We start from the raw sequence: 11352 nt of genomic DNA, 5'->3' as shown, positions 1-11352 counted from the left end.
ATATATCTAGTCGGAAGTGGTGCTGACTGAAAACAGATGATTTGGAGCGATTCGCGCGCCATCTGTTGGTCATTCTAAGGACTTATTGAACTACCCTCGTATGTAATTGAGGGTTCATCAAATATTGTAAAAGCTTGCAAAAGCACACAATGGAGAAATAAATCTATCTATTTAACTATACAAAAAGTGCGAAATACTTGAATGGTTTTTACTGTGAAAAATCATACATCGAAAAATCATACATCACAAAGTCTTGAGATATCTCTGAAAAAAAATCTGGAAATGTCATGGAATTTTTTTCCAGGATTTATGTATACCTTGATTGTATGCCAGGTTTAAAAAGTAATTAACCCCTTGATTAAATATTTCAACAAGTGCATTACACTATTTTGCATACTATTTAAAAAAAAAAGTATGAGCCCGAGGCCTGAAATGCATTCCAGTAATTTTTAATTATTCATTTTAATTCTACTTTTTATCCTCAAGCGTAATTTCTATGTGTTTCTATTTGAATTTGCATACAGATGGGGACAAAATCTCGTCAGAGAAAGGTAATTTTACTAACACCTTCTTCTTTAATGTGCTACTTTCTTAACTGTTTTCAGCATGAATATCATCTCTTTCACTGTGTGTGTACTCTCTAATTAATTATATTTTAAATGGGTAACTGCATTTTACACGAATCTTTAAAGAGTTTTTATTTCAATCAATTAGGTAATATTAATTGTACCAATCCAAGATATTCAAAGATACAAAATTCGGATATGCACAGGGAAACAAAGTAAGGGCAGCACAGCCAAAAGATCTCAAAAACATCAAAATAATTTACTTAAATTTATTTTTTCAATTTTTATTTTAAATCAATTTAATTAATTTCAATAAAATTTTGGGCCGCTGAATCTTATATAAATAGCTAAATACTGTTTTCTAAAACATTCGACTTTTTAGCTTGAAAAATTAATTATTTTGCTAAAAATTAGTTTTTTTTTGTTTGTTTCAACTGATTTATAATTGTTTTTGGTTGAAAAGTAATTTTTTTAACTGAAAATTTAACTGTATTCCATTTTCGTTTGGAAACTTATCATTTTTAGTTGAAAATTCAATTATGTTGTTTAAAATTCATGTGTTTCTGTGTTTTTTTCATTCTTCAGTTTCAATTAAAAAGTTATTTTCGGTCGTAGAAAAGTCATATTTCTTGGTTGAAAATTCATCTCTCTTGGCTTAAAATGAACTTTTCGGTTGAAACTTGAACTTTTTGGCTTGAAATTTAGAAACGAAATTCAAAGGTTTTAATTGACCCTTAAAGGGCACACTTTCGTAAAATTACATAAAGAGCATACTGGGTGTTAGGTACCCAAGGGTATTCAACCGTGTGCTAGGTCGACGGTATTGGATAGTTTTCTACAAGAAATCCAATTAATGATGTTCAATCTATCTAGTTTAAGGAGCAAAAGGTTTCATAACAATTTTTGAAACTTAAAGTAGTTAAAAATGTCCTTTTTGGAAACAGAATTTAAAAAATGACGTCTTTCATTTTAAAATTCATAAATTTTTAAGTTTTTGATATTTTTACTTCAAATGTTACTTGGATACTTCCGAGATACGGCGCTTCCAAAATAAAATTAGTCTTATAATGTTCATTCCAAAGAAGGTATTTATTCTAAAAAATAAAAGCTTCAATTCAATGAAAAATGAAACACCCTACTTTGATGTGAAAATGACATGGAAAAATAGGTTTTCATGTCATTTGTTAATCTGGCACCATATGTTCCATTTTCTTGAATTTGGTACGTTTTGTTAAAGCGCAAATTAGTTGCTGGGTGTTTACACCCAGTATGCCCTTTAAAGGGTTAAACTAAAATTTAGACTTTATAGAACGTTTTTGTCTCTCCTCAAAATCGGCTTAATGTGGGTTGATATGCTGTGCTGTGCTACCTTTGAAATGTTGTCGATGAAGAAATTTTTTTTTGATATTGTGGACGTGGAAATAAACTTGTTTATGTTTACGTTAACATTTGTTTTTTGTCATGATTCTTTGCATTTTGAAAAAAGATTTTGATTTCGCAGGCACCTCTTCCGCGTGGATATCCACCACCCTCGTCGGCGATGCTTTTTGATGATGACCCGGGTATCATGTCCGAAGTCGAGACTTCTAGTACCGGCTTTCGGAGAGGTGGAAAACAACGGAGTAGCCTGCCGGTTGTACGAACTCCAAGTAAAACATTGGAACGACCATTAGGTAACCAAACTTCCAATTTATTCATTCTTTGCTTCATCGCATACGAGAAACTCAAAATAATGCTTAAAGCCTTTATTCCTATTATTTTATGCATTGCCAATTATAGGGTGGTCCGAAAAATTAACATTTTCGAAATTGAAGGTGCTCTAGAAAATATATTTTTTTTAACTACCATAAAACCAACAATACCTAGTACTCCTTCATCGGCCTTAAAGCTTTCAAATCTTTCTTTCTTATTACTCCTTAAACCTTCCTTATTTTCAAATATACAAAAAAATATCACAGAAATTATTTTCTTGAATTTTTACTGCAAATTGAACGGTAAAATTGGATTTTTGGAAGAATTATTCTTAGTGGTTGTTTTTCGCAATAATAAAATTAGTAAGCATGTGAGTTAAAGATCCAATGAATTCGTCTACTCATCTTCCATTAGTGCTGGGTAGTATCTTGTAAGAATTAAATAAGTTACTAAAAAGTTATGTTTATTTGTAACTTTTACGCTAAATTCGATACTTTTTTAAGAAGTAACGTGTAACGTAACTTAGTTATGATTTTTGCAGTTTGGTTCTTTAATTTTAGTTACTTTAAACATACTTTAGGATTTTTTTGTATATCTCCTATTAAGAGATGTTTATGGGCCAAGTATGGATAGAAAATTAAACTCTTTTGGTTGAGGCTTCAGCTATTTTGTTAAAAATTCGTCTTTTTTTGATTAAATTGAACTACGATTCATTTCAAACTAATTTTTTTTTTGTTGGTTGAAATAATTTTAAATATTATAATTTTCTTTGAGAATTCATCTATTTTGGTTGAAAATTTAACTGCATGGTTGAAAATTTAATTGCATGGTTGAAAATTCATGTATTTTGGTGGAAAGTTCAACTATTTGGTTGACTAATAATGTTTATGTTGGAAAGTCATCTTTTAAATTTGAAAATGAAACTGCTTTGTAGAAAACTCGTATTTTTTATTAAAAATTAAACAGTCAAACGATTTTTTGTTTTGGTTCAAAATTAAAATTTTTTGTTTGTTACAAAATTAATCTCTTTTAGCAAAAACATTTTTTTCGAAAACCCACCTATTTTGGAAGAAACTCAATCTGATTTGGTTGAGGATTCAGCTATTTTGTTGAAAATTCGCATTTTTGGTTAAATTAAAATCTATGATTTAAAATAAAAATCTTTTGGTAGAAATAAATTAGATTTTTCGTTGACAATTCATCTATTTTGGTTGAAAATTCATTATTTATTAAAAATTTAGTTATTTTTGTAGAAAGTAATTGTAGTTTGTTTAACTAGTTGGTTGAAAAATATCAACATTTGTGTTAAAAATTGACATTTTCAGTTAGAAAGTTCATCTCTTCTGGCGAAAAAAGTTCTGTAGAGGGTTTAGCTATTTTCTTGAAAAATCATCTCTCAGGTTGAACATTTTACATTTTTACATAATTTTTACATCATCTTTTGTTGAAAAATCGTCTTTTTGGTTCAAAAGTGGTTGAAAATTAACTTTTTTGTTGAAAATTAATAATTTTGATATAACAACTAAACCTTTTTAGTTTGAAAATCGAACAATTATGGGATTTTTTCTTGATTCAAACATTTTTTGTTTTAAAATTTATCTCTTGGTAAAAAGAAATTAAATTTGGTGTTGAAAATTCAACTATTTTGGCAGAAAATTAATCTAATTTGGTTGATGATTCAGCTATTTTGATGAAAATTCGCATTTTTGCTTGAATGCAGCTGTGTTTGATTTCGAATTAAAATATTTTTTGTTAGAAATAAATTATATTTTTCTTTGAAAATTCATCTTTTTGGTTAAAAATTCATGTATTTGTCAAAAATTAAACTTTTTAGTGGAGAGTTCAACTAGTTGGTTGACAAATAACTGAAATTTTTGTTGAAAATTCATGTTTTCAGTTTGAAAATTCATCTCTTTGATAAAAAAAATTCTGTAGAGGGTTCAAAAATGGTAGAAAATTTAATTATATGGCTGAAAATGAATTTTTTTGTTAAAAATTAATATTTTCGGCATAAAAAATTAACCAATTTTTTGAAAATTAATGTCTTACTGTTAAAAGATTGGGCTACTTGGTCGAAAAGTAATTTTTGTTAAAAATTCAATCTTTTGGCGTAAAAATTCTACTATTTTGTAGAAAACTTGTCTCTTTGGTTTCAAAATTCAACAATTTTTAGAACATTTTTTTTCTTTCTTCGTTCAAAATTCGTTTTAAAATTTATATCATGGTAAAAAAATAATTTTTGTTGTTAAAAATTGAACTATTTTGGTAAAAAAAATTCTATCTATTTGGTTTAAAATTCTATCTTTTTTGTTAAAAAAAAAACGTAGAGGGTTCAGCTATTTTGTTGAAAATTCGTGTTTTCTTGTTAAAAATTTAAATACTTGATTGAAATTGAACTACATTGGTAAAAATTCCGTTTTTTGTTTGAAGATTCATAATTTCAGTTGAAAATTCATCTCCTTTGTTTGAGAATTTAACGATTTAGTTTCAAATTCATCTTGCTTTCAGATAGAAAATTAAAATATTTTGGTAAAAATGAAACCCTTCAAATGGAAAGACTCAAATATATTGATTAATATAAAAAATTCATATTATTCCAAATTTTAGCTCAAATTTATACATAATTTTTTCTTCAAAAGGAACACATATTTTTAAGAGCACCTGAAATTTTTCAAATTTTATGCTTTTGCTATAATTGCTTTACTAGAAAAAATAAAAGATTATCTTTGTAAAGCATATAAGAACATAATTTTGGAAGTCAGTTTCCCTAATATAAAATTAATGAAAAAAATGTAAAGTGCTTCTTAAGTTTATATTTGTTATTTTAGGATTGGTGTTCCTTCAGTACAGAAGTGAGACGAAACGTGCATTACTTCCAAATGAAATTACAAGTATAGATACTGTTAAGGCTCTCTTTGTCAGGAGTTTTCCAAAGCAACTTACCATGGAATATTTAGATAGTCCTCATGTTAAAGTTTATATTCATGACAGCAGTAAGGATATGTTTTACGAACTCGAAGATTTGAGGTGAGTTAGTTTTTATACGTTTAATTTTCAGTGATGGGTAGTAACCATAATTCCATTGAACTAGTTATCGTAACTGTAGGAGTATAAGGGAAACCACTCTACTCTAGATAGGATAAAATTCAAGATTTTCGTATTCAAATAAAACTTACATGTTCAGTTGATTAACCAGTCGACCGCGAATTTAATTGAAACACCGGGAATTTATTTCTGATCTTAACAAAATTCAAGTTTTTATTATATTAATAATTATGTTAGCCCTCAAACGGTACACTCCTTTCTGTCCCCTACTAAAGGTACACTGGTGCGAAGCTGGCGTTTGCATTTTCAACTTCGAATATAAAAAAGGAGATTGAGACTAGAAAAATGTTAAACACATGTTTTTGTGCGTAATTTCCTGTTGAATCTAATGTTTCTATAAAAATTTGGATAATCATTCATTTTCTCCATGAAAATTTGTTATAAATAAAGCAGCATTTTTGAAAAATCACTTTTTTGGAAAAAATTCGCCAACTCAAAGTTGGGGTATTTTAAAATGCATGATTCACAGTTATGAAGGAAGGGAAATGAAAGTAATGCCACAATTACATGAAAATCTTTTTATTTCGAATTTCTCTCGAATTTTGTCAACAAGAAATGCTTACTATTCGCGACATTTCTGGCATTCGATGCACATTGATGAACGACGGTCGTCACACATCCTTCTCATACATATTGGACATTTCATTCCCATGCGTCTGATGGAAAAAATCACATTTTTGCCAAATTTTTTAGAAATTATTATGAAAAATCGATAAATAACAAATAAATGTACATGAACATACTTACATTCAACAGACGAACATAACTCCTTTACTTGAGAACAATTTTTAGAAATTGCAGCTAGCAACACTTTACCACACGTAAAAGGTACACAGGTGCTGATTCGCACTAATCCGAATTTCTCGTCCTTCTATCTCGGAGAGATCAACGAAACTAGAACTAACCGGACATAAATTTATTTGGTTGAAATGGAATAAAAATTTGGTTGAATGAAATTCATTTTGTGACTAAAACTTTAATCATTAAATTTCTGATTGAAAAATTACCTTTTTTAGTGGAGAATTCGTCATGTACGGTCGAACGTATTCTTTATATGAAAATTAGTTCTACTTAAAAAATTCAATCATTCTAGTTAAAGATTTATCATTTCAGTTAAAAATTCATTTTTTTGGTTATAAATTCAACTATTCCAGTCAAAAATTTACAATTTTATTTGAAAATTCATCACCTGTTTGAAAATGTAATTATTTTTTTAAAAGTTAGTTTATTTGTTGTTAAAAGTTGTTAAAAGTTAGTTATCATGAAAATCCTCCTTTTTCTATTCTTTTCGCTTAAAAAGCAAACTGAATTAATTTTCTAATTTCCGTTGAAAGTTAATTATTTTTGGTTAAAAAGTCGATTATCTGGTTAAAAATTCAAGTGTTTTATTAAAAAGTATTTTTTTTTGTTCGAAAATGTAACTGCTTTCTTGAATATTTGCCTTTTTGGATAGAAAATTCATTCATTTGGATTGAAAATTTCTCTTTTATGTTAGAAGAGTCTTCTCTCTTGGTTAAAAATTCTTCTTTCTTGGTTTAAAATGAACTTTTTTGATGAAAATTCAATTGTTTTCTAAAAAATTCGTCTTTTTGGGATGGAAATTCGTTCAAAATGTATCTATTTTGTTGAAAATTCGTCTCTTTTGATTGAAAGATTTTTACTTTCAATTAAAAGATTAAAAGATATAATTAAGATTATACTTTATTATTTTATATATATTATATTATTATATTTTAGAATTAATTATTAATATTATATATTAAAAGATTAAGATTAATTTAGATTAACAGATTTTTAATCCATCTATTTACTTATGAATTCAACTGATTGGTTAAAAGTAATTGTTTTTTATGATTCATCTATTTGGTTTAAAAATTTATCTTTCTTCAGACAAAAATCCAACTGTTATTGATTAGAAAATGATTCTTTTTGGTTAAAAATATTATTATTTCCCTGAAAATTTAAATATTTATTTTGAACCTTTTAATCAAACATTAGTATTTCATTTCTGGTTGAAAATTTTCCATTTTTTCTTTAAAATGTACCTTTTTTTAATTGAAAATTGATACATTTTCCATCAAATTCAACTACTTTGTTAAAAATGTTGTATTCGTTTAGTTAAACTGTTTTTATATAAAATTAACATCTTTGGTTGAAATATGAACAATGACTTTTTGTTATTGAAAATTATTTTTTCAAAATAATCGAAGTATTCTATTTTTTGTTGAAATTTTTAGTTATTTGTTGAAAATTAGTTTATCTGTTTTTTTGTTTTGTAAAAATTAATCTTCTTGATTGAAAATTCATATCATTGGTTCAAATTTTTAACAATTTTTTTGAAAATTCGCCCTTTTGGTTAAGTTACTATTTTTCTTTAAAATTCAAACAATTTGCGTTTGAGATCTCAAGTATTACATTTCTCATTGAGAATTAATTTTTTTCGCTTAAGATTCATTTTTTCAATTTAAAATTTAAGTATTTCATTTTTGACTGAAAACATAAATTTTCAATTTTTGCTTAACAACTTTTCTTTTTTGTTCATAATTCATGTCTTATTGTTAAAAATTCATTATTGCTGAAAATTATATTTTTTTGTAAACAATTAATCTCCTTGGTTTTAAAATTTATCTCTTCGGTTTAAAGTTAAACTGTTTTGTTAAAACTTTTTTTTTTGAGTTGAACTGTTTCTGATTTAAAAATAAAATCATTTTTGTTGACGTATCAATTGTTTCTTTTTTCATTGAGAATTCACTTTTTGTGTGTTGAAATTTGAAATACTTTTATAAAAATTCATTATATTTGTTAAAGATTCATTATTTTAATTTGAAATTCATCTTTTTCTTTGAAAATTTAACTATTTTGTTAAACTTTATTTTTGTTCAAAATTAAATGTTTTCAGTGAAAATTTAACTGCATTTTTCAGTTCTGAAAAATGTCTCTTTTTTTATTTGAAAATTAAATGATTTATTAAAAAAATTATCCTTTTTAGTGGAAAAATCAACTATTTTGTTGATAATTCAACTACACACTTGAAAGAACTGCGTTTCTAAAAATTCTTTTTTATTAATTCTTTTAAATGAAAATTTAAGTATTCCATTCTTGGTTAAAAATTTATATTTTTTGATTAAAGATTCCACTATTTGGTTTTAAATTTATCTTTTTTAGTTCAAAAAATTTATATATTTTGTAGAAGATTTGACTTTTTTGGAAGAAAAATTAATTTTTTAACTGAAAATTTAAAAATTTAACTTTTGTTTATAAATTCCACTGTTTGGTCTATACTAGGCAAATATAAAAAAACATTTTTAGAAATAAAAAGATAATAATTTTCAGGGACATAGACATTTATAGTCCAATATAGGAAACTTATAATTTTCTTAATACTCGGAAAATCGAAATTCTATAGAAAATGTATTGTTTTAGAAATATTATGGCGGTCATAACTCAGCTAATTTTAATCAAAAGTATAACAATTTTCATTCGACAGATATGAATGAAGTCCTATAAATAGGGTGTCTAGCGTCCTGGAAATCCTTGAAATCCTTGAAAACCTATAAAGGCCTTGCATTCTTTTTTATTTGGAAAGACTTGGAAAAGCCCTTGAATTTTGCTGATGGTCCTGTAATTTGTATTCCCTTAAAGAAAAAATAGGAAAAATACTCTGCTGAACAAAAAAAAGTGGCCGAACCATTTTTTTGGTAGTTTTCATTTGAGTTATAATGTTTTATTTTATTTGAAAATAGAAAAGCACACTATTTAACAATAAATTGTTCATTTTATCATGGTGAAAATTACGAAGCTACAATCGAAAATATTTCAAAGTTTCTCATTTATTCCCAATTTTGTTTTCAATTTTAACAACAATTTCATTTAAATTTCTGAAATCTAACAGTTTTTTGCTGTCAATCTTTGGGTTGAAAATTAATTTTTTAACTGAAAGTTTAACTATTCCATTATTGGTTGAGAATTAATCGTTTTTTGTTTAAAATTCATTATTTCTGGGGAAACATTGAACTATTTTGTAAAAAAATTAGTGTTTTGGGCTGGAAAATTAAACTTTTTTGTTGAAAATTTTTCTTTTTGAGTTACAAATTTCATGATTTTCATAGAAAATTCAACTGTTTGGATGAAAATAAACTTTTTGGTGAAAAATTCACATTTTCTGGTTGAAAATTCAATTGTTTTCGAAAAGATTTATCTTCGTGGCTAGAAAATTTATAAATTTTTTTGTCTATAAAGTGCAAAATCTTTTTTCGTAGAAAATTCACTTTTTTTTTTGTTAAAAATTCGTCTATATTTCTTTTTGTAAATTCATCTCTTTTGATAGAAATTTGATCTTTGCTTTAATTAAAAATGTAACTTTTCCATTTTTTATTTATTATTATTTTTTTTTTCATTAAACATTCGTCTTTATTGGTAGAAAAGTATACTTTTTGGTTGAAATTTTCTCTTTTTTAGTTAATACTGCCACTTTTGTGGTGAAAATGAACTTTTCGTTGAAAATGTATATTTTTAGGTTTAAAATGCAGCTATTTTACAAAAAAATCCGTCTTTTGCTTGTGAGTTAAATTTGTTGAAAATGGGTCTATTTGATTTGAAAATTTAAGTTCTGGGTTAAAAGTTTAGTTACTTTATTAAAAAAATTGTTTTTGTTTGTTAAAAATTCATCATTTTAATTGAAAATTCATCTCCGGTTGAAATTTAAATTATTACGCTGAAAATTCATCTTTTTAACAGAGAATTAATATGTGCGGTGGAAAGTTCAACTCTTTTGTAGAAAATTCGTCTTTTTGGTTAAAAGTTGGCCCATTCTATTAAAAATTTATTTTCTTGGTTACAGATTCATTTTTTTGTAAATTAATTTCTATTTGAAAAAGAAACTATAATGTTAATTTTATTAATTACAAATTTATATTTTTACTTGAAGTTAGAAAATTAGGCTGAAAATACAACTATTTGGTTGAAAATTTATTTTTGTAGTAAACAATTCCAGTATTCTGTTAAAAATCCGAATATTTGGTTGAAAATTCAAGTATTTTGTTAAAAACTCATTCTCTTTGGTTGCAAATTCAACGATATTGTTAAATATTCGTTGATTGGGACAGAAAGTTCGTCTTTTTGGATTTAAAATCCACCTTTTATGTTAAAAATGGAACTGTCTTCTTAAAAATTCAATTATTTCGTTGGCAGTTTAACTGTTGTTGATCCAAATTTAATCATTTTGTTTAAAAGTCTATCATTTGATAGAAAATTGATCTTTTTAGGTTGAAAATTCAACAATTTGGTTCAAAATTCAACTATTTTGTTCAAAATTTAATTATTTGACTGAAAACTAAAAGCTCTTCAAATTTGGATTTAAAAAAATGTGAATACACTGTTGCTAAAGTTGAAAAAATGAGAAACTTCTAAATATTAAATCAAAATAAGGAAAAAACGTTTTTTTTCTCTCTTAAAATCAGATTCTGGGAGCGTATGAGAAATTTCAGATATGACACTTTTTTTATTTCCACTAGACCTACAACTTCTATGTTTAGTAAAAAGTATTTTTCACTGTAAAAGAAAGATACCTGGAAAAATGTTTTTTTTCCCTGTCTAAAAATTAATTTTTTTCCGCAAAAGTGTACCATTTTTATTTGAAGTTGATAATCAGAATTATATGAAATCGTTTGATATCCTCGGGGTTCACTCTGTATTTTCAGGTATGTTAAGCTGACGTAACCACATCTTCGAATCGAGTTAATACCTATCTAATAATTAAGGGCTCATTTAATGCTAATTTAAGACCCTATTGACAAATTTAATGCAGCACTTTTTTTTTAAACCAGGGGTTACGTTAGCTTAAAGTTAAGTTGGCGGAACGCCATGTGAAATAAATGTTAAATCGATTTCTGTCATATCACATAATTAAGGGCTCATTTAATGCTCGTCTAATACCCTATTGCGAAATTTAATGCTCCACTATTTTTAAAAAGTCGGGGGTTACGCTACT

The 11352-nt window shown here is 26.1% G+C and overlaps 1 protein-coding gene across 2 annotated transcripts in view; it reads left to right on the top strand.

Moving 5' to 3' along the window:
- The window catches only part of LOC117176829, a 223115-nt gene that overhangs the window by 91005 nt on the left and 120758 nt on the right, over positions 1–11352 (top strand). For both annotated transcript variants that reach the window (XM_033367166.1, XM_033367165.1), the window contains 3 exons: positions 525–551; positions 2068–2239; positions 5087–5285. In XM_033367166.1, coding sequence (XP_033223057.1) covers positions 525–551; positions 2068–2239; positions 5087–5285 — 398 coding nt within the window. The remainder of the gene's footprint in view (positions 1–524; positions 552–2067; positions 2240–5086; positions 5286–11352) is intronic.

The sequence above is a fragment of the Belonocnema kinseyi genome, chromosome 7 (genome assembly GCF_010883055.1).
Source record: "Belonocnema kinseyi isolate 2016_QV_RU_SX_M_011 chromosome 7, B_treatae_v1, whole genome shotgun sequence".
NCBI lineage: Eukaryota > Metazoa > Arthropoda > Insecta > Hymenoptera > Cynipidae > Belonocnema > Belonocnema kinseyi.
Note: the sequence above shows the minus strand (reverse complement) of the source record. Positions and strands in the feature narration are given on the sequence as shown.